This window comes from Podarcis tiliguerta (genome assembly GCF_965153285.1).
Source record: "Podarcis tiliguerta genome assembly, chromosome: 10".
NCBI lineage: Eukaryota > Metazoa > Chordata > Lepidosauria > Squamata > Lacertidae > Podarcis > Podarcis tiliguerta.
The window spans coordinates 41,315,253-41,339,507 of NC_139543.1; the positions used below are offsets into that span (position 1 = coordinate 41,315,253).

General features: G+C 42.4%; 1 protein-coding gene across 3 annotated transcripts in view; it reads right to left on the reverse strand.

The window, feature by feature from the left end:
• Positions 1–24,255, reverse strand: part of NUP205 (nucleoporin 205) — a 41,792-nt gene that overhangs the window by 15,411 nt on the left and 2,126 nt on the right. For all 3 annotated transcript variants that reach the window (XM_083400481.1, XM_083400482.1, XM_083400483.1), the window contains exons 3-24: positions 23,912–24,083; positions 23,094–23,238; positions 22,702–22,861; positions 21,063–21,291; positions 20,613–20,777; positions 20,063–20,238; positions 18,195–18,311; positions 17,307–17,444; positions 16,248–16,398; positions 14,829–15,034; positions 14,345–14,527; positions 13,111–13,161; positions 12,262–12,471; positions 7,267–7,366; positions 6,758–6,895; positions 6,291–6,480; positions 5,355–5,475; positions 4,000–4,081; positions 3,339–3,503; positions 2,329–2,453; positions 1,774–1,888; positions 1,121–1,270 (exon numbers count right to left, since the gene is read on the reverse strand). In XM_083400481.1, coding sequence (XP_083256607.1) covers positions 1,121–1,270; positions 1,774–1,888; positions 2,329–2,453; positions 3,339–3,503; positions 4,000–4,081; positions 5,355–5,475; positions 6,291–6,480; positions 6,758–6,895; positions 7,267–7,366; positions 12,262–12,471; positions 13,111–13,161; positions 14,345–14,527; positions 14,829–15,034; positions 16,248–16,398; positions 17,307–17,444; positions 18,195–18,311; positions 20,063–20,238; positions 20,613–20,777; positions 21,063–21,291; positions 22,702–22,861; positions 23,094–23,238; positions 23,912–24,083 — 3,289 coding nt within the window. The remainder of the gene's footprint in view (positions 1–1,120; positions 1,271–1,773; positions 1,889–2,328; positions 2,454–3,338; positions 3,504–3,999; positions 4,082–5,354; positions 5,476–6,290; positions 6,481–6,757; positions 6,896–7,266; positions 7,367–12,261; positions 12,472–13,110; positions 13,162–14,344; positions 14,528–14,828; positions 15,035–16,247; positions 16,399–17,306; positions 17,445–18,194; positions 18,312–20,062; positions 20,239–20,612; positions 20,778–21,062; positions 21,292–22,701; positions 22,862–23,093; positions 23,239–23,911; positions 24,084–24,255) is intronic.

Here is a 24,255-nt window from a genome sequence, read left to right on the forward strand (position 1 = left end):
TTGAAAAAGTTTACTTAAGAAATTGCCTTGCCCCATGCGGACCTATTTGATCACTTTGATCTGCGGATATTGCACTTTTACAAGTGTCACATGATCTCCATATGAGGAGGCATTTCATTAGTGTGGCAGCACCTGTGGCTTGGACCTCCCTGCTTAATGACATTAAGCAGTCACCTTTACTATATTGCGTTAGATTGCTGCTGAAAACTTTCTGCTTCAGCAAGCATATTCAGACATTATTTAGTTACCAATATTTGTTGTTAAAGTTCTCGATTTTTTTTTTGCTTTCAATTATGATAGTTTAATGCATATTTGTTTTAAACTGGTTTATGGATTTTAGCTGTGTTTAACTGAAAATTTTATTTGTATACTCCTTGGAGAGCTTTTCCCAAATGAATGAAAGCAAAGTTGCACAAATTCAAACTTAGCAAAGGACTTTTAAAAATTAAAAATGCTGCTTTCTAGGGAAATTCCGGGACGCGGGAGGCGCTGTGGGTTAAACCACAGAGCCTAAGACTTGCCGATCAGAAGGTCAGCGGTTCGAATCCCCACAACGGGTTGAGCTCCCGTTGCTTGGTCCCTGCTCCTGCCAACCTAGCAGTTCGAAAGCACGTCAAAGTGCAAGTAGATAAATAGGTACCGCTCCAGGTAAACGGCGTTTTCGTGCACTGCTCTGGTTCGCCAGAAGCGACTTAGTCATGCTGGCCACATGACCCGGAAGCTGTATGCGGCTCCCTCAGCCAATAAAGCGAGATGAGCACCGCAACCCCAGAGTCGGTCATGACTGGACCTAATGATCAGGGGTCCCTTTACCTTTACCTAGGGAAATTCCAGCCTAATAAATGCATTAAAATATTGTAAGGTTATAATGATTTCATTGTGTGTGTGGTATTATGTCTCAAGTGCTATAAAATATATAGTGTGCAGTATAAATGCTTAGTACGACCCACAGCATGACTGCTAATTCATGTGGTCTGAAACCTTGGCTTATATTTACTTCCAATATAAAGTGTAAGGAAAGCATTATTTCATTATATAATGGAAAGTAAAAAAATGGAAAGGAGCCCTTCAGATATGAGCAGTCTTTGAGTCTTAGAGCAGCCTTCCATGCTCCATTTACCTAAGTAGGATTTGACAGGCATGTCATCCAGAAGGAGGTGCAGGAGTCTCTGTGTGTGAGAACGCTGGCGGTTCAGTGAAGTAACACGCAATTCTATAGAGGCTGTCTTCATTAGCCAGGACATCTGGTTCAAAGCTGGAATCTCATGCTCTGAAAGTCAAGGGAAGGCAAGAATGGGAACAATACAGACACTTCAGAAGAGCCTACCATTGCTGGTTGGACTCACGCTATATTTGTTACACATCTGCTGCTTGGAAATGTAAGCAAATGGGGCATTGCTCTCTGTGTGGGAAGTTGTTTATGTAAAGCAGCTTTCCACACAATGTAATTAATGGCAAAGCCCTGAAAAAGAGGAGCTGCTTTTGAAATGCGTCCTATAGAGCGAAAAATACGGTATATTTTGCAAGCCACTTGTAAATAATGTTTCTTAAATGCAGATTCAAGTAGGTAGCCATGTTGGTCTGACAGAGTAAAAAAAAAATAAAAAAAATTGTTCAGTATCTGAAGAAGTGTGCATGCACACGAAAGCTTATACCCAGAACAAACTCAGTTGGTCTCTAAGGTGCTACTGGACAATTTTTTAATTTCTTAAATGCAGGTTATAAAAAACTTGCTAGAAATAAAATTAAGAGACTGTACTTGAAAAGTCTTACCTTTGACAGAAAATGGTAAATGCTGCAACTGAGAGAACAAAAAATCCTGGCTGGTTCTCAAATATCTCATTGTCGGGCCTGAAGTGTCTGAGCAGGCACACAACTGATAGATCACCTGTTTGAACAAGAAGGAAATCCAGATATTAGTTTCCTTTAATATTAGCCAAAATATTTCTAATTAAGTATAGTATTTGAACTCAGATCTACTCATGCAATCCTATACACATTTACCTGGAAGTAAATCCCATTCAATTCAATGAGACATACTTCTCAGTAGAACTGCAAAGTTAATTTTTTTAAAAAACCAAAATTATATTAGTAGACTGCAAAAATCAATTCCCTTGTAATTGAAAGCTCACTGGATTTATACAGATCACCCCATTTTAACTTTCCTAAAACGGGGGGGGGGGGGGGGGGACAAAACAGAAAAACAGTGGAAAAGAAAAACAGTGTAAGACAGGGGTGCCTGGCGTGCTCTGGTCCATGGGGTCACGAAGAGTCGGACACAACTAAACGACTAAACAGCAACAACAAAACAGGAAATATCATGTATACCTGGTAACACAATTCTGCTAGATGAGGAGATTGTTGAACCGCTGTGGGACCAGACCTTGTTTCGGTACCATTCTCCAGTATGGTCAAAATAGCATGTAGGCAAGTTCTAGGGCAGCCCAATACACCTTGAAGATGCAATATTCATGTTTAGGGGGAAAACCGTGCATGATGTATAGAAACAAAACATCACCCTGTTTTAAAGATTTACTTCACAAAAATAGTAAATACTTTACTCTAATTTAACACTGCATTTTATCAAAACTGGACTATGGAAAGGTTCCAATTATTCATTCGTTTTGTCAAGTTTACATATACTTTCTACGTCACACTAATGTTAATACTGCTTACTAATTTGAAAAGATAATTAACAAACAGAACAGCAAGTAGATCAGGGGTGGCCAGCCTTCGGCCTGTGGGCCAATCCTGGTCCTTCAGGGGGTCCAGTTTGGCCCTCCAAGGAGTCCATTTTCCCCAAGCCACGCCCATTCATGTCAGCTGATGGTCAGGAGAGTGGGGTTTGCTGCATGCCTGTTCCCACCCCCAAAGCAGCAGGATTTAATGCCCCACACATCAACTGATCAGCAGGGTTAAATCCTGCTCAGTCTGCCTCCTCTTGCTTCTTGCCAGGTTTTGCAAGGTGTCTGATTTTTGCAAGACTTTTCACTTGCAGCCGGCTGGCATGAAACATGTGGTCATAGCTGTAATCACTCACAGTAAAGTACCCTTGACGTAGATCAGGCTTCCTCAGACTCAGCCCTCCAGATGTTTTTGGCCTACAATTCCCATGATCCCTAGCTGGCAGGACCAGTGGTCAGGGATGATGGGAATTGTAGTCTCAAAACACCCGGAGGGCCAAGCTTGAGGACGCCTGACGTAGATCATTTTGTTATGTCTACTGAGCATGAAACTTCTGCCCATTCTGGGCAAAAATAAATTCCTTCTACTACTGAGCTGATTCTTTCCAACACATGAACAGCAGCTCCCCCACCCTGCCCTCTTCAGCCATGTACCTGGGTCTTGCAAGTTTGTGTTGCTCACAGGCTTCTTGAATTCATAACCCAGAAGATACAAGGCAAGATTTGGTGGGCTGCACTCCAAAGAGGCAATGAGAAGGTTCAGGATGTTAATCCTTGTTTCATGGTAAATTGGGGCCTGCTTCCTTTCAGCTTCAAGTTCTGGGAACCAAAAATACACATCAGTGATACAAATTAATGAAGTGCTCAATTCTAATATCCAATGGCTTTTAATGGAAACATACATTGTTTGCAATAATGTACAATATTTTTGTTACAACAGGGAAAATAGTCACTTGCCTAATCACTTGTGTTGACCTATCCAGGCAGGGAAGCGTACACGAAAGTATTTCCAAGTGTCAACATGCCTCAAAGAATTATCAATTGCCAGTCCATCCACATAAAAGTATTTTGTGAAGCAGTGACTTTTATAGAATTGCTTTTAAAACTAACTTGTAAATTAGTGCTCTGCCTTTTGCCCAAAATGTTATAAAAATAAGAAAAAAGGGCACATGATTCTGAACTCAATTATAGGCCAAAAATATATTAATAAAATGGTTTCCAGTTCTGCAAACAGTTCTGAGGATCCTTGATAATTCATTCTCAGTTATCCAGCAGCTTATTTTTATGTACAAAAAAAATTGGACTACTTTCATACCTTCATCAGGATTAATGATTTCTTCAGCAGCTTCATTGTCCAAACATTCCACAAACCCAGCCATTAGTTTCTGGCTGATATTCTGGATTTGCAACCAAAGAATGGAAATGAGAAGATAGTGAGGTATTATACGATGACAGATTGATTTAGGATCTCCCCTGCCTATTTTGAAGCCCAGGCAGAACAATATGGGGAGAAAGCCACTTCCGCGATAACGAGGAGGTAGGGTTGCGGGCTTCATGCCCCTCCCCCACACTCGCCGGGGCTTGCTCCAGCCCCCACGATAGCAAAGGGAATCCCCGGGCGCGTCATACTCCGGGCCAGCCAAATGGCTCGCTCCGGGGGTGGGGCCTTGGCTATTTAGATCTGCTGCAGCTGAGGCTCCTCCTCTTTCCCTTGCTGCAGCTGACCCGGTTTTCCCTCCCATCCCACCCTCTTTAGGCTAGGTTCCATGACGTTGCTATGAACTCCGGTTGGTCGCCGTCAAGGGGCCTGGTAGGAATTTTCCCAAATGGCAGATTGGCACCAGCCATTTGGTTTTCGCCTACCTCGTAGCAAACCGTCACAACTCTTCGGTATTGGCGGTTAGGCATTGGTGGGGGTACTGTTCTATTGTTATGCAAATGAAGGGGAGAAGGAGCGCCATCACCTTCCCCCAAACAAGGGTAGTCCGGTAAAGGATTCCGGGGGATGTGGCCTTGTCCTAAGCCTCAGGAGGTGTGGGCCCACGGCACGCCCCCACACGGTGACACCAGGGGGGAGGTCCTAGTTGACGTGCCTCAGCAGGACTCCTCCCACTGGTGATGAACCCTTCTGGCCTTCAAGCCAGTTAGTAGTTAGGACCAATGCCTAAGCCAATACCGCTCAATTCCTGTAATCAATAAAGTTGTGGCCTAATTTGACCCATTAACCTGAATTCTTGTGTCCTGTGTTTTTATTTCCTCGGGGGGAGGCGGGAACTCGCCACGCAAACAGTCTTTCAGGAAACTGGGTCCTGAAACTTTAGGATTTAATACATCAAAACACCCTGAATGGACCTTGTGTTGAACAGGTAGCCAACGCAGATCTTTTGAGTTATATGGTCCTGTGCAGACCATATAACTCAAAGGATCTGCTGACTCCTTCTCTCAGAAATCAGTTGCAGGGAGTCTTGGGAAATGATCCAAAGTTACATGAAGCAGCCTTATTGCTAAAGTTAATTAAGATTTGATTGCTGACTAGATGGGAAATTCCTGAGAACCATACAAATGTAAACAACTCTGACCTGGTTAGAAACCATTCTAACAGTAAAGCCATGTGCTGGCTACATCATTCTTCCCTTCCCTTGCACGAAAAACAAATGTAACAACCGTTACCTGGTCTTGTGTGAAGTCTCCAATCAATTTGACCTGAATATTAGAATTACAGGAAATGCAACACAGGATCTTGGAACTTTCAAAAGCCAGTTCAGGATTGGAATTGCCATGATAAAGATACCTTGAAAATTACAAGAACATAGGAATTGTCAAGAACTAGAAATGCCAGAAAAAAGGGGGAAAGGGAGCCTTAATAATGCTTCCATGCTGGAAGCCGCCCAGAGTGGCTGGGGTGGGGTACATATAATAAAATTATTATTATTCATAAAAATTAGTACTGAGGCTAAAAATATGTATGCAGAAGCAGGTGAAGGGAGGGGAGACTAGCAGCAGCAGCATTGCTCACTGTGACAGAGATGGCATGAGGCGGCAGCAAGGTCAAGCTCTGGGTTGCCATCACTGCTGTGCACACCTGTGGGCTGCTGTTGTCAGCCCTGCCACTGCTTCGCCCTGTCCCACTGACGCAAATGCAGCACCACTGCCACCAGCAAGATGGTGCTACTGCTCTCCCCTCTCCACCCCTAGGTGCTGCTGCTGCATGCAGCTACAACAGACATGGATATACAATACTAAATCATATTATACACAAATAGCTCTCATTTGTTCCAAGGGCCAGCCCTTTATAACCAAAACAACACACACACACACACACACACACACACACACACACACACGGAGGGCATCAGCAAACCCAGGGGAAACCCCAAAGGTTTTCAGACATATGCAACTGCTCAGAACAGATTCGTAATTTGGACCCGATCTTTAAAATCAGGTCAGTACAGGGACATTATTTGATTTCTTTGCAGTGGGCTGAATAGTGACAATCTGTGTAAGGAGCAGAGCAAGCGTAGGACCCTCTCAAGAGGCACACAATGGTATCACATTATGCCAGTCTCTCTAGAACCACATCTGTCTTTCTAAATGCATTGGCTCTACCTGGCAATATTCACCACATGGTCTGCCTTTTTAGTCCGAGGGTTGATTCCTTGCAGCAGCTGTTCCAGTGATGTAACAATCAGGGAGAGGTGGCTTTCCCTTAACAAGTCCATGAAAAGGTTCTCTTTCTGTAGGGTCAGATTAAGCAGGCCAAGGCAATACTGTACAGCTTTCTCCAAGTGCTTCTTTCCTGTGGAAGGAAAGGAAATAAAGACAATCCCACTTCCATGCCTAGAACGCTTATGAGGGAAACAAATAATGCTGCAGTCAATCTACATATGTGCATTAACAGAGCCATAATAAGTCAGTTTGTACTAAAAGGCCCCACTCAAGAATGGCCAACTTTTATTCAACAGCTTTCCTTGCAGTGGATCTACATAATGAAGACTTCAGTTCACTGGCTATACAATAAGTAGCATCAAAATATTTTTTTTAAGTTGGATTTTTTATTTATTTTTGCTACATACCAGGGAAAGGAGCATAGGTATCTAGTTGTTTAACCCCTTCTTCCAGCAAGCTAAGACACAGTTCCAACATTGGTGACTCATTCAACAGGTGATACATCAGGTTAAATCCAGGTGGTTTATAAGCTATAATTTCTTCTCCTAAAAAATTAAAAGCACAATTCAGTAATATCAGCATTATAGTTTGTCAAAAAAATTCCATTGCTTTTTTCCGAAGCAAATCTAAACAGTCACCACCCCTTCTTCTCCTATACCAGCTTCAAAACAATGACAAAATCCAGCTGCTTTTGACATTGTAGTACTTTCTTCTCTGAATTTATAACTTTGTATTTGCTCATTCTGTTTGCCTGTTAGACTATAGTCAATTCCTCATTGCTAGCTTCCCCCAAAACTATTTTTTCTGAGTCTGAAGGACCAGTCTAAAAGCCAGCAGGAGAACTGGTCACCATTTTGCTTTCTTCCCCAAACAAGATACAAAAACGGAGCTAAAGACAAACCAGGAAAGAGCATACCTTGTAACTCAACATATTGGTCCACAAAATCTTCAAGCTGAGGTTCGTAATCTCTCAGCAGTTTGTAAAAAACCTCTAGAACTGCTTCCGCTACTTCCCACTGTCAAGAAAAGCACACACAAAATATTATTTTAAAAGTGGGCACCTCAAACCTCAGCTTCCCATTTTAGTAAGATAAAAAGATGCCTTATGCAGAATCAGGCTATTAGTCCAAGTAGCTCAGTACAATCTATGTTGTCTGGCAGTGGCTCTCCATGCAGTTGTTGGTTAAAGCAGAGTTCCGTGCCCAGCGGAAGGATGAGGAGTACGTGCTGCATACTCTTGGTTGCTTTATTTACAGTTCAAAGCAGTTATATTACAGAAAGACATCTTGCCTCTGCCGGAGCAGAAAAGCATCCTCTCTCCTCGACAGCTTGGAGAGAAAACAACACAGTGAAAAACAGGAAACCAGTGTACGTCACATCCAGTCTCCCTTTCCCGTGAGAAACTCCAACAGTACAGTACAGACTGTGGAATGTAAACACCTGTCTCGTGACAAGCCCTTTCGCTGCACAGTGAAGGAAAACAGAAACCAACATCCTCCCCCTTTCTGTGAACATCACTGGGCAGCGTGTTCGTACAATATCAGTACAAACCCAACTTCTGCACATAGGTACAGTGTTGATCCCTTGATACAATCTTGGATAATACATCAGCAGGAATTTTATTACCTGGCATATAGGACACCGTTACGAGTCCCTTCTGAATACATTCCCTAGCATGCTGCAATTTTAATTGCAAGTGCTTCGTGCTTTGCTTACAACCTTCAGACTTCAGCAAAGCCAAACATGCTTTGTTGTCCTGGTAAACCTGGATTGGACATTTGACAGGAATTTTCATATCTTTGCACAATTGTATCAACCATTCACAATCCTTAAGTGAATAAGACAGTGCATTCAGTTCAGCTTCACAAGTACTTAAGCTAACTGTTGTTTGCTTCTTGCATGACCAATCAAACAGACCCTGATTGTACATGTAGCAAACTCCAGACGTACTTTTCCTGTCTTCAGTGTCACTTCCAAAACTTGCATCTGCAAATATCTCAAGACCACCAGACTTCTGATTGTTAAATCTCAGTCTGTAATGCATAGTGCCTTTCAAATACCGCGCTATGCGTTTCAGAGCTTTCCAATCCTTGACACTAGGATTGTTGACTTGTCTGCTTAGCAAATTACAGCTAACAGCAATGTCTGGTCTTGAACATCTGGCAATGAAGTTTAGCTTGCCTAGCACACTTCTGTACAGTGTAGAGTCAGAAAATGCTTCTCCAGTGTCATCTACCTGATAACCTGTTGTCATCGGTGTGTCTACAGGGTTAGCATCCAACAGGTTTAGTTTGCTTAACACATCAGCAATTTTCCGTGACTGGTGTACTAGAATGTTACCATCTTGATCTCTTTCTATTTCCAGAGATAGGTAGTTGTTTACCTCACCAAGATCTTTCATGTCAAAGTGCTCTTTCAGTTGAGCTAGGGTGTTATTGTACATTGCGACATCTTTCCAAAAGAATAATAAATCATCAACATAAAACAAACAGTACAGTTTCTTTTGCCCCTCCTCTTTGACAAATACACATGGATCAGCTTTCCCTTGCTGAAAACCTAGAGAAAACAATACTTCAGTGAGTTTTGTGTGCCAACACCGTGCACTTTGTTTGAGACCATAAAGGGATTTCTTCAGAGCACAAACAAATCCCTGTTTTACCTGTACGCCATCAGGTGGAAGCATATAAAGTGATTCATCCAGAGATCCGTACAGAAAAGCTGTATTAATATCATGGTGACTAATGTGTAGATTTTCCTCTGCAGCTAGCTTGAGCATAAGCCTAATGCTTTCATATCTCACTGTGGGTGAGTAGGTCTCGTGATAGTCTTCACCTGGTACTTGTGCAAAACCTCTGGCTACCAATCTGGCTTTGTGTCTGACTATCTTGCCATTTTGATCAGTCTTCGCTTTGAAGACCCATTTGCTTCCAAGCAGTTTCATTCCTGGAACTACTGGAACTAGCTCCCATGTTTTGTTCCTTTCCAAGGAATCAAGCTCAGCCTTCATGGCATTTAACCATGGTTCAGCTTCCTTTGAATCCAAACCCTGGATTTCTTGGAAACTTGAAGGTTCAAATACCTTCTTGGAGCTTTTAACAGCTGTTACTGCTATCGTAGCAAATTCATCAGCAAATCTCTTTGGAGGTTTGCCTTTTGTGGCTCTCTGTGACCTACGAATTAGCCTTAAGTCTTCAACACTCTCCTCTTCCTTCTTAGGAGAAAAGCGACCTATTGTGAACAATGGTTCTTCCAATTCTTGATCAGAGCTTTCAGAGGGTCGCATAGAGGCTTTCGCACTCTTGAAATCCTCTGAATCACCCGATTCAGTTTCAGATTCAGACTCAGAACCTTCATCAGTGGGTGTGGGTTGTTGTGGTTGCTTCTGACTATCCTCAGTCTCATCACTGTCATCAGGATAACATTGGAAAATTCCCACATTCTCCCCCCACTTTGCATTGTATTCAACACTTCTCGTGAGCTTAATTGTCTTAGAGTCAGTCATCATTATTCTGTAAGACCCTTTCTGATAACCTAGAAAGATACCATGCAATCCACGCTTGTCTAACTTTGAATTTTGTGGTGAATGAACCCACATGTCAGAACCAAAAATTTTCATGTGTTTGATGTATGGCTTCTTGCCAAACATCTTCTCATAGGGGGTACAACCAATCGCTGAAGATAACCTGCGATTGTAACTGTAAACAAAACACGAGAGAGATTCGGCCCAATAACTCTCTGGAAGATTGGCATCATGCAGCAAGGTTTTTAACCCTTGAAGCAATGTCTGATTTGCCCGTTCCGCAAGTCCATTCTGCCATGGCGAGCGAGGACTAGACAAATCGTGTTGAATTCCTTTCTCAGTCAGAAAAGCTTCAAACTGCTGAGAAGTGAATTCTCCCCCGCGATCACTGAAAAGAGTGTTTATCTTCTTACCATGCACATTTTCCAACCAAGCACAGAATTCCTTGAACCTAGGAAAAGCCTCTGATTTCTGCTTGAGATTGTACACAAAAATATATCTAGAAAATGCGTCAATGAGAACCATGAAGTACCTATTTCCACCCAAAGAGGGCGCTAGTGGTCCAACCAAATCAGCATGAATAATCTGGTATGGTTCCGTAGCTTGCCTACTAGACACCTTACCTTTCGCAGCCATTTTCACCTTGTTTGCTGCGCATGCTTTGCACTTCATGTGGTACCTGCAGGGTCTAATAGTCATACCTTCAACCAAGGCAGGCATTTTAGATACTGCCTCAAAATGCAAATGACCAAATTTTCGATGAAAATCATGAATACATCCTGCATGCAAACTTTTGTTAGAACCTGCAATGCAACAAGTGTCATCCTGCACAACATCATCATAATACAAAACAAACAAACGATCAACATATTCAGCATGCAATTCATAGTCATTTTTCTTTGTGATGATGCACTTCTTGTTCTTGAAGGAAACGTCAATGTTCCGCTCATTCAGTTGTCCAACGCTGAGCAGATTATGTTTGGCGTCTGGCACGTAAAGGACATTCTGTATCGATAAGTCCAAACTGTGAAGAACAACAGTTCCGTAGCCTTTACTGGGAATAGTGTGGTCATCCGCCTGGTGAATCGCACCTTCCTGCGGTGTAAAAGACACAAAAAGTCTCTTATCGTTGCACATGTGGTGGGTCGCCGCCGAATCAACAACGAAGAAAGATCTAGACGTCTTCTGGACCTCTGCAACCTTTGGAGTGAAGCGTGAAACCATAGCCTTGTGCTGCGTTGTCCTAGACACCGGACCTTTGCCTTTGCCTCGGCCTTTTCCACGCGATGAGCTTTCGCTGCGCTGCTCTGTCTTGGCCCTGGGATATCTGCATTCCCTCTTCATATGGCCTAGACGTCCACACGAGTAGCATTTTACTGCCTTCAAAGCTTTGGCGCCATCTGGTGGTTCCACTGCACTATGGGATGACGTCTGTGAAGACTCCCCCTTGCCCATGCAGCTAGCACCCCGGCGATCTGCTTCATTTAACACCACGGCAGTAACAAAGTCCACTGTTAGCTGAGCTGTTGGCTGCACAGCAATCTGGGTTGCAACAGACTCCCAACCTGAACCCAAAGATTGTAGTATCATGAAAGAATACACAGCCTCTGGAAAGTTGAGTCCTCTCTGTTGCAGCTCATGTCTCAGATTTTGCATCTCCATCAGATGTAAACGCACATCTCCACCTTCAGCAAGAGCCATATTATGCAGCTTGTTAAAGTAAAACATAGTAGATCCAGCTTCTGTCCTTAAGTGAGCCTCTCTCAAAGAATCCCAAATTTCTCTGGCTGAGGTCTTATCACGCAATAGACAGAGCTCTTCTGGGGATACTATCAATGTAAGTGTTCCCCGTGCTTTGGAATCCTTAACTTTCCATGCATCTGTAACTGGAGCTGGGGGGGTTTCTGTAATGACCTCAAACAAACCCTCTTTCCGCAGAATTGCCTCTGCATACAAAACCCAGTCGGCATAATTTTTCTTGTTGAGCTTAGGAATCCCACAAGCATCCTGAAGGGCCATCATGACTCTGGCATTAGCCTTCAGCGTCATATATTCTGCTTTAAATCTTGCTGCGTCACTGCTGCACCTGCTTTATTCCAAAAGACAGAAGCCTTTCCCAGCCGCTCTTGGAGATGGCCAGAAATTGTACCTGACTCTACTACTGAGCTACAGCCCTCCTGAAGTATCACTAATCTTCTAATTCCGAGCATCATGTTATGGCAGTGGAATACATGGAGCCCAGACACTACTCAACTCAGATTTAATACGATTAGCTGTAAATCTTAGGGGCAGAAATTAGCAAAACATCACATCATTTTAAAAAGTCAACACCATCAAGTTTAGAAACATCTCTAGAAGTTAAAACAATACATATTTAGAAGCAGAAGCTACCTTCTCAGCAGCTCGCCGATAGGCCCTTGTACGAAATCGAAGAAACACAGAATCTCTCAGAAATTGCAGATATGGATCAAAGCCTGGCGGGCGCAAGCCAGCACCCAGGTTAGAAGGAAATGAACTCTCCACCAGTGTGCTAATGAGCCGGCAGAAAGCACGAGTTAAAGGATACTCCTCACACCGGGATTCAATTTCATTCAATTCAACCTTTGCAGGAAAACAGAGAAACAAACATTATTAGAAATGTAATTTAGTGCATCATAATGTCAGAATGTATCTATAGAAGTTTTTTTTTTGGGGGGGGGGTTTACACAATTACAATAGATTCTCATGTTTCACCACAACCAGATGGATAGCACAAGGCATGTTTGCCTTCAAAAAATGTCTAAAAGGGGGTAGGGCATTAAGTTTTAGTAGGTTTTTAATTTCCCTATTGCTTTTCAATGTCTATGGCCTCAATTAAGCTGAAACTAGTCACAGCCAAATTAATTAGTAATCGGTGAAACAAGTGAAGTCACAACAACCCTCATTGCTTCCAACAGTGCTTGCAGTTTGAGAGTCAGGTGCATCTAAGTCAATTGACTTCAATAGGTTTAGGCATGCTTAAATCTGCACAGGATCAGAATGCTCATCACAACCAATTTCAGGCGTCTACTCATCTTGTAAGGATTTCCCCCCCTTTTGACTTTTCTGAAGAATTTGCCTTTTTTTAAAAAAATGAGTATGTGCACTATTATTACTATTTTTAAATATGCAAGTAAAAGACTCTGAAGCTCCTCTTTGCAGAAGCAGTCCTACAGCTTTTCACTTTGTACAACCACGTAGCTAACTAGAAACAGATTTTACCTCAATGCCAATGGCTTGTCTTTGGCCTGGAGTTCTGACAGTTTGTAGTATCTTTCAAAACAAACAAGAGAGAAAGGAAATGATTTTTCATAATCATCAAAAGAACACGAGAGCTAAAAAATGAGCTATGCTGTTTATCTTGCACACTCTTTTTCAAGAGCTTCTACCCATATGAAAATATATTGTCACCCTTCCAGAAAGACAGATTAAACTCTATCCAACAAGCTTTTAATGCAGCTCCTGAAAATACCCGTCCCAGTAGAGAACACCAGACTAATGCAAATGTAACACTTCCTGTTCCTTAACCATGATTATGGGGTTGAGTCGCATGCTCCCTCTTCCCATCCTCTTCCATTTAGTTTGAAAATTCACAGATAGTGCAAATGTAACAACTAACCACAGCTAACACTGGTGACCAAAGGAGAATGGAGAACCTGCGCAAGAAAGGAGGAACTATGGGGAAGGAGTGCAAAGTCCTATCGGCTTTTCCCGTCACCAAGGGAATGAGCACACAAAAGTTACAAGTCCGCCAATGTTTACAACCCTGCTAAGAGGCTACTAAACTAAATTTCCATGTTGGCCACAGAACAGAAGCAGCTCCCTTCCGCAGCTAGCATAGAAACACAGGCTATTAACAAAATTGCTTCTACTAAAAAGCAGTCGAGGAGTGACATAGCAATCCACTTCTCCACCACCAACTTGCTCATTTGCTTTATTGAATACCTGGCCACCTAGGATTACCAGGAAAATTATTAAATATAAGGCTGCATTGCATCTGCACTGGCTCTCCTTTGTAGGCAGCACAATTTTCTTGACTGGACTTAAAAGGACTAGAGTGCTAGCGTGATCAGCTGTCTTTACCTCAAGACACATTCCCACCTTCTCTCCACAAAAAGGGAAATCTGCCTTTCTTCTTAACCTTATTCAGAATCTGCCAGTACAGATTTATAATACATAAGCAAATAATACATCACAGAAGGGGAATCAATTCGACTTGCACTTTTTCATTCTGTTTCAGTTGCTGCTGCCACAGCCCAACATTCCGAACACAGAAAACAATGCCGTGCATATAATTAACGCCACCTAATTTTTAAGTAAGAACTAGCAACAGTTGAATAAAATAGAATTTGGGGGAAAGCATAAACCTAGTATTCAGAGCATACATTGCTAAATAGTGTCAGAATACGTACAGGATTGTACTAAGGGTTAAACTGCCATGGAAGAGTTAAGATACCTGGGTGTATTCCAATGACTGCCACAGTGAAGCAGCAATTTCCGGAGATTTCCCAAAGGCTGAAAGAGTCTCTAATAACTCTGCTTTCAAAATGGGATGGATGCTACATTGCAGAAGTCCCAAAATTATAACCACTGGTGTCCACTGAGGGTGTTCACAGAGAGCCAAGCGGGCATTCTCACTCTAGAAAGGAAAGAGAGAGCACCAGTGACCTCTGATGATTCAAACAAAAGCTAAGCAATGTCATTGTGGGGCCAATTATATTACGAATAAGTATCCAACACTAATATTTCCCTCACTTTCTATTTTTCTCCCAGTCAAAATGAACTTCAGTTCAAGTCTATCAATGGCTATATCAATTTTCCTCTAGTACATCTGACTTTTAATATAAAATGTGCTGGGTTTGTAAAGCCAACTTAATTAATAAAATAATGGACAAACGGAATCCTGAATGCATCAACCATTAAAGGAGAGGCCTGTTTACCCATTTCACTATAGTTTCTGTAAGTTGCAGAAATGAAATCAATCCATCCTGTTCTTTCTGGGTGATGCCTCTGAGAGGAAGGTGACGATACTGAATGCTATCTGCACTCGGCAAATCTTTCCGCAGGTGCTCATGGTACAGCATCAGAGAGTGGAAGAAATGCTCCCAGGAGACAGGACTGCCACCTGCTCCTTGGATGTTTTCAGCTAGAAGGGGGAGAAAAATATCTGTGTGAGTACAGATTATGTTAACTAAGCCTACACCTGAAAAAACAAAACCTGCCCTAAATTTAAGATTAAACATTTTTATTGCATATCATCTGAAAAACACTAGCAATCCAATACACAAAAAATCTTCAGTGGAAAAACCTGCAAAGGGAAACCAAAACAACTGAGTATGCTTAGTGCGCAGGGAAAGCAAACTGATAGTTTGGGGGGGTGGGTAGAGGAGGATGGAATGCAGTAGCCTAGAAAGGGCATGGCTTCCTAGAATCCTTAACAGGAGCACTCCACACTGCAACATTTGGTTGCGGGTCCCATTTGTTTATACCATGGGTCGACAAACTAAGGCCTGAGGGCCGGATCCGGCCCAATTGCCTTCTGGATCCGGCTCACAGACGGTCTGGGAATCGCTGCGTTGATCGGCTTGGGGATTCTGATCATTTGGGCTGTGCCATTCCCCCCCCCCACAGCGGTGGCACCTCCTCCCTCCCTCCTCCTGGCATCTCCCCGCCCTGCCTAGAGGAGGAAGGGGGTGGGCTTTGTTGAGATGCGGTTGGCTGAGCGCCATTTTAAGCAGCCCCTCTCCAGAGCCAGCCCTTTTGCACTGCTCATCGTCCTTCTGCCACCGCCAGCCCCTGCCGCTCACAAGGCACAGGTAAGCAGCCACCAGGGCTCGTCCAGCCCTTCACAAGGTCTGAGGGACAGTGGACTGGCCCCCTGCAGAAAAGGTTTGCTGACCCCTGATTTATACCATGATACTCTGTCCCTCAGACATGAAGAAAGCTGCCTAATACTGAATCAGACCACTGGTTCATCTAACTCAGTATTGTCCACACACGAACCGGCAGTGGCTCTCAAGGGTCTGTGGCAAAAGTCTTTTCCAGCCCAACCTGGAGATGGCAGGTATTGAACTTGGAACCTTTTACATGTGCTCTGTTACTTTTGTTCTTTTCCTAAAAGGAAGCCGCAAAGTTTACACATAGAAACAAGCTATAGTGAACACAGATAAACATCAACTAGAAATGTGCTTAAGAACATAGCGCATTCAAATATGAAAACCTTAAGACTAAAGCATTCACTTCCTTGTCTGCTTCAGGATAGGCTGCCTTGCAAATAATGCATTAGTACTGAGGTTCCGCTGCAACAGATTCAAGTGAATGGGAAAGTATGTTGGCCTATTTGAGGCCTTATTTCTTACCATGGCTGCTGCCATTGCCCTTCAGCAAAGTAAAGCAGTAATGAGCGCATTGGGGCCCATTGGCTAATCCCCGGAGCATTTTCAGGTAAGGAATGTAAATTGTTGATGGAAGGAGGTCTCCCATTTGTCTAACAAATTTAGACAAAACAACCTACAAAAAAAGTATAGAAACATTTGCCTAGGAAGAAATAAATGCCCAAAAGCCAAAGGCCCCCAAAGTTAAAGTTTTAAATTAACTTGTAATGTACACAATCTGTTCAGACGCTAGCAACCAAAATCAAATCGCTTTTCTAGCCTTGATTTTCTTAAAACTGGTTTTGGTTGTACAAGAATTCCCCACCCCTTCCAAGGCACTAGGGCAGGCATGGAGAACTTTTGGCCCTCCAGACATGGCTGAACTACAACTCCCATCATCCCTGGCTATTGGCTATGCTTGCTGGGACAGGTAGGAGCTGTAGTTCATCAATGTCTTAAGGGCCAAAGGTGTCCCAAACATGCACTAGGTGAATGATCCAGTTAAATGGTGTCCCAAACATGCACTAGGTGAATGATCAGTACATTTAAATCCCATCAATTGCAGCGGGGAAGATTTAAGAGTATTTTTATATCTTGCACTGGAATCAATGGGACTTGAAAATGCTGAACTTTTGCTGGATTATGCCCAATGGCATACAGTAGCTTTAAAAAACTTGAAGGAAACATGGAAAACTGCTTAGCATTTAGAATGCTCAATGTAATCCTTTCAAATGCCCAATACAGCAAGTCAGTATTGTTATGCCCAAATGCAGAGGGGAGCAGGGGGTGGGATGGGGTTGAAAATCAACTGAATCTCCTTTATCCACCTTTGCTGTCACTATCATTTTAAGCAGTTGTGTTGTTTCAGACAAGATGTTTGGTGCCACAGAAGGACAACTGGGTGTGCCCCAGCTTGACTCCTCTTCCTATGAAATGCAAGCATCCATAGCCTTTGGGGAAATACGATGTGCTACTAATTGTTTTTAAATGCTTTCAAGAAAACCCAAGCCCAAACAACAGCGGAGGGAACTGGTATTTTCTCACCTGACGCTGAGGTGGTCTTTGGTGGGCTATCCCAATATACGATCCTATGATGGTGGAACTCTGCAGGGGCTCCGAAGGACACCAGTACTCAAGAGCAAGCTCCAAATTAAATGGATCCTTCTTGTACAACTCAGCAATCTGTAGAACAGAAATAATGTGAATCCTATATACAAACATGTATATATGTATATACTATAGCCTATCATGATCTTTAGGAACATTGCCTTGCACCTGATTATCATCCGTGCACCGAATTCAAATACAAAACAGATTCCATTAGCAGCAACCCCAGCTATGTTAACACTACAGTCGTACCTCGGGTTACATACGCTTCAGGTTACAGACTCCGCTATCCCAGAAATAGTACCTCGGGTTAAGAACGTTGCTTCAGGATGAGAACAGAAACGTGGCAGTGGGAGGCCCCTTTAGCTAAAGTGGTGCTTCAGGTTAAGAACAGTTTCAGGTTAAGAATGGACCTCCGGAATGAATTAAGTACGTAACCAGAGGTACCACTGTATTCCGTTCCACAGTCACAAAATTCCCTGGGGCAGCTTTCAAAACTTACACAACTTTTTCAGACTAAAGACTAATTTGCCAGCGTTAAGAAGAAATATAGTAACTTTTGCATACCTTACATCACATCTGGTATTTTTTAAGTGGGATACAAAAGTGCCACTTTTCTAGAAAAACAGTTGCCAGAACTCACCATGAATGCTTCTCTTATCATTGCAATGGAGCCCACCTGAGAGGTGCCAGAAGTGTATTTAATATAATATTTGGCACCAATGTTCTTGCTATTCCAACTGTATTATTTTTAACCAACGTAACATTTTTTAAAAAAATGAAACTATTATGACTTCTCAACATTTTATTTTTAAAAGTACTTACTAAAAACATCAGATGCTCCAGATCCCGTCTAAGAGAAAGAGGTGGCTCATTACCCAACTGTATACTCATGTGTATCATGCGAGCATCTTCATCAGCACGGTTTCTTAGCTGTTTGACCTACACAGTTTGCCAAGGAAATAAATTTATTGATAATTAACTATGAAGCGAACAAAAGCAGACAGCTTTTACAGGCACTTGACTAAACCTCATTAGCATGTATCTATGAAAGGGCCACTAGAATCTTTTTTTAATGTTTCCTTAAAGATTTACCACACTGTAAGATTACATGAGGGACTGCTTCTTTACACCAGTACCAAAGATGCATATGAGATAAGAGATAACTGTTGACATCACTAATTACATTTATTTAAGACCCACTGATTTCAAAGGTACAAAATTGATCACATGCTTGTCTCTCTCACTGAAATCTATGGGACTGAAACATGTCTCATTCTAGCTGAATTGTCCCCTCTATTCCCCAAAAAGTTAGTCACCATGTAGAAAAAGTGCAACTGTTGTATCTGTTTCATATAACAATAGCAGGCAACTGAATAGAATAAAAAAGCATGAGTCCTTCAAATGAAGCTCAGGCCTATTACTAGAATTCTCCAGATTGGATAATTATATCATATATAATATAAAGCTAGTCAGGATGCCTATGCAAGTAGTTTAATTCAAATTAACAGCACAATCCTATACATGTATACCCAGAAATAAAACTCACTGAATTCTATGGAGCTTCCTCCAAAAGTATATGGGTATACAATGGCAGCTTATGTACATTTAACCTTGGAGTAAGTCCCATTGGACGCGGGTGGCGCTGTGGGTAAAACCTAAGCTCCTAGGACTTGCCAATCGCATGGTCGGCGGTTCGAATCCCCGCGGCGGGGTGCGCTCCCGTTGCTTGGTCCCAGCGCCTGCCAACCTAGCAGTTTGAAAGCACCTCCGGGTGCAAGTAGATAAATAGGGACCGCTTACCAGCGGGAAGGTAAACGGTGTTCCGTGTGCTGCGCTGGCTCGCCAGATGCAGCTTGTCACGCTGGCCACGTGACCCAGAAGTGTCTCCAGACAGCACTGGCCCCCGGCCTCTTAAGTGAGATGGGCACACAACCCTAGAGTCGGTCACGACTGGCCTGTACGGGCAGGGGTCCCTTTACCTTTACCTTAAGTCCCATTAAACAGAATGAGAATGACTTTCAAGAAGATCTATGTAAGATTAACATGACCAAGTTGAGAGATTGTTACTAGAAAAGAGAACTGCCCCAGCAAATAGTAAAGATGATGAGCCAACCAGCCAAAATGGTATTACTAACATAAAATAATTTATATGTGCACAATCTGGAAGAGGGCAAGGACCACAACAGAAAGTAGTTCCCTTTTGTAAGAAAAAATATATTAAATTACTTAAACTGGTCATTGGGGCTTAAGACAGTATTTAGCCAAACAATGTGCAGTATGCATGCAACTTATGTGCATTTAACATGTGCAATTTCATCTTTACATGGTTGAAGGCTGGCCAGCTGAAATCTCCAGGGACAGAAAGTTTTTAAGCACTCTGCCTTGCTTGGTGGGGTAAGACCCTTTTGGCGCAATAGTTCCAGAAGGTAAGATTGCTTGTGCAGGGGTGGTTCAAGTATATGTGTTTTTGCACACACATGCCATCCTTGGAACGTAACCCCCATGCAAGGACCCAGTTGTCAACTGGACAAGCACAAAATGGTCGCTGCGTGTATTTTAAAATTTCACACATATATGAACACAAAATGCAAGACATAATTCCCACACTGAAATACAATATTAGTCTGCATAAATAGATTGCATTGGAATATCTGTCCTACTTATATCCAGCCCAAAAAAATACAACTTACCTTCATTGGCATGAGAGCAAGAAAGTCGGTGGTAAGGTTGTGGATTCTACGTATGTAAAATTCCTCTTGGTAGAAGTTTTCAGCTCTCACCACAGATTCAGTAAGGAACAAGAAAACGTTGTCTGCAATTGCTAACTCTGCCATTGCTTCATCTGCCTCAGCAAATTCTGCAAGTGCTGAAGAGAATGAAGAAGAATGAATGCAAGAGACAGACTCATAAAGCTACTATCACATTTTAAAACTTTAAATCCATTATTGTATATTGTTTTAAATGTTTGTTTTGCTTTTGGGATTGTAGTCCCATTTGTGTTTCACAAGCTGGTCTCCGACCGTAATAATAAATTATTATTATAAAGCTACTAACTGTGCATACATTTCATAAACAGCATAATAAATTATTATTATAAAGCTACTAACTGTGCATACATTTCATAAACAGCATACTTAAGGGTTGGCAGCTTAAACAAAGAAATATGCATGATGGATTGACTTCCTCCGCTAAACAAAGGAAACAGGTGGGATTGAGCTTCTTGTCTATGAATCAGATTACCTGTCACATCAGTGAACTGTGAAATTCCACGCAAGGCTAGAGCCCAGGCTAACCTAACAGTTCCTTGAAGTCCTGGCAGTTTCCAAGGCCGAGCATCCTGAAGGCGTGTATGGATTGCAGCTATATATTGTCTCTCTGTTAACAGTGGCAGCTGGTGCATCAGTTCTACATTTTTTTAAAAAAAGCAAATACAAAATAGAAGTTTGATACAGAAAGAAATGTTGTTTCAAGTCCACTGAAAATAAAATGGGTGACTCAGCAAATACAATAACCTCTTTCACCTCTTTTATTTTGTAATTCAGAGCTAAATAGCTCCCATCAAATTTTGTGAACGATTCAATTAAGAACTCTGGAGAAGAAATGGGGAAGTCTGGGAAACAGCAGAAATTTAACTCATCTTACTCTATATGAATGACATATCTTTTGGCGTAGCCAGAAAACCAGTTTTACCTTCTCGATCTTCAGTGGCCTGTTCTAGAAAGCTGACATCAAAGCAATAGAGGAGGGCCATGAGAAGTGCCAAGTTTACTCTGTCCAATGAACCATCAGCTTCCACAGTCACTTTCTCTAAGTAAGTAATCAGGATTAAAGTATCATCCTGGCTCAGCGGTGACTGGCAAGCCCAAACAAATAAGCTCTCTGCCAGTGCCTGCCTACACTCCTTGATGAGATCAGAAACCTAAAAAATAAAATAAAAACCAAGTTACTACGTATGTAGCTTCAAAATATGCTTTTATCATATACAAAAGAATACTATCCATGTTTATTCAAAGGTCAGCCCCACTGATTTCAAAAGGACTTGCTGATTTCAAAAGGACTGATTTTCAAAAGCAGGATTTTAAGATGTTTCTTAGCATGACTAATATTTGCAAATACACCATGAAATGAACAAAAGATTGGACACTGATCAAGTTCATATGTAATGTCAAACCATAGTTTCACATTATACAAATGAGCCTTAGGTTTCTGCACAGCCTACTTCCCTCGCTTGTTCCAGTCCCCACCATGACTTCCTTGTTTGCAGCAATGCATACTTTGGTGTTACATCTGAACTGCCAAACACTGAAGTAAGTGTATGTGAGCTCAAGACTCACCGTGCAATGACAAACCACAGCCTCGTGCTACATGTGAACTTTGTCAGTGGATTTGTGATGGGTTGGGACTTGGGAGCCAGAGGAGTCTCAGTCCGCACCGGATCCTTTGCCTCAGGCGGCAGCTGAACCTAGTCTGGGGCCTGATTCCGAAGAGCCCCAATCTGCACAGGTTCCCTTGCAACAAGCACCAGCTGGGCTGAGTCAGGGGCCTGAGTCTGCCCTGGCTCCAGATGCGGAGATTACCTCGTTGCCTCCTGCTGGGCAATCACTTACAGCTGCTCCACTACCAGTTGGGTCAGGAGAGGCTGAGACGGCCTCTGGGTCTAGTAACCCACTGACATCTCCCGAGCTGCAGAGACTGAGGTCTGAGAGAAGGAGAGACTTGAGTACTCGCAGGAGGAGTGCTCGCCTTTGGGCAAGACAGGCAGGTGAGTCACCAGGTGATCAGGACCGGCCGTTACCCCGACAGAGATAAAAGGCTGCCGGACCCTGCCCCAGGTTGCGGGAGCAATGTTGCTGTTTGCCAGAACCGGCCTGTGCTCCTGTGCCTGACCTTGCCTAGTTTCCTGCCTTGACCCTGTCGGACTGACTCCTCGCGGAACCCTTGGATTCGGGGCCAGACCTGGACCGCATTGCTCAGGTTACCCCCGGGCCCAGCACAGTCTTAATACTTGGAAGAACTTAAAACAAATTTTACTGCTCTTACTACTTATATGGCAATACTCACTTGCCTGTTGGAAAATCACATGTACATCATCACACGTTAAGACTGCATGCATTTCCGCACTCATATTCACATGATGAAAAACACATAAGTGCTCATCATTTTCTTTCATAGAAATTATATCCCATGCCACATGTGAAGCAGTTACCACCATTAACATTTTGGGAAGCAAAGGGGAGTAGAACATCAGGGCAGGAGGTGGCAACCCTTGATGTTTTTATAGTAAATAAATTTTCAAGTACTTACTGTCTCTAACATCTTAAGCATTTACCTCTTTGCGATGTTTCTCACTGCCCAATCCTCGGTCTCTCTGCAGTTTCTCAAACTCAGCGTTTACATCAATTTGAGACACCAAAGTCAGAATTTTATGTGTGAGACCCTGCTCCATCAGTTCATCTGTAAAGCGTGTTGTTATGGATACCAATTCAGGACTGAAATCAAAAGGAACAAATTCCAGAAACACCATTAAAACAAATGTGAAAAACAGAAGCTTCTGTGATGGAGACAAAGCAAAATGCCAAAAGCAGAATCATAATTTATAGGGGAAAACAGGGGCGAATCTCTCTCTTCTGCAGTACTTCAAAAAAATCTAGGTTCAACATAGAAATATTGTTACTGTTTTAGTTTAGGTATTTTCAGAAGCTGTTGCTTAAGAATACAGACCTGAGTTCCAGTGTCCAAGTCTTGCCTCGCCGAGACTGGATGAGTGTCCGCAATGAATTTGCAATGCATCGCTTTCCATCCCAGTATAAAAGAACAGCTACTAAACCCCTGGATAGCCCAGGAAAACGAGGCTGCTGATGCTCCCCTGGAAGAAAGTTACAGTCATAAGAGAAGTCTCCATTTATGCCACCTTTTCTATTATCATCCTCTCTCCCTCCCCTGCCACTGGTGCTCAAATTATGGGTAGAAAGGTAGATAGGCCCTTAATGAAATGCAGAAACCCATCCCTTCTCTCTCTCTTTCACCCACCCACACCATTTCAGCCAAATCATGCCCCACCTATTCTAAGAACAGTAGCTAAGGCAGACAGATTCCCTCTGACCTCCACATAAGTCTTGCACCACCTCTCTTTGCATTGTAACATAGATGGCAAAAATATTCCATATTTTTTCCAGTAATCAGAGTGTCTTAGACTACATGTATTCCAAATTGCATCTTACTATTTTAATATTAAATTAATATTTTAATCTGTTGTGCAATTAGCCTGACAATTTTACAGCCTCATGAGCAAGTAAGGTGTGCATATATATGCATACAAACATGCATATAACATTCTGTAAGAAATTATTCCAGCTTTAGTAATTCTGAAAATCTGCTACTTTTATTTTGAATCATCTATTCTACTTCTGCTAATGGTGTAAAGGGACAAGAGCTATGAAGAGACACAGACATACCCCTCAAACAGAGATATGTCTCTTCAGAATAGAATAGAACAGAATAGAATAGGTCAGCTTGTTCCCATTCCAATATCACATTACCTGCTAGAAGGAGTTCAACAGCTGCCAACTCCCCAATATCGAAAAGATCACTCAGAATAAAGGCCTCTCTGATTAGCTGCTCTGGTAAGAGTCTGGTTCCTTGTTGGCCCTGGATAGCAACTCCTTCTGTACTTGCCTTCTGAACCTTTTCATGTTGTTGGGCATTCTTTGGCTACAAAACAAACAAATTAGAATTGCCAACTCTGACCAAAAATGCATAAGAAAAATGAGATGACATTTCATATGTACAGTATGTCATCATACTGTCAATTCTCCAAACCATGAGAATGAGCTCAACAGCATTTCCCCATTAGGTGCAGTCTTAATACAGTTACCATACGAAA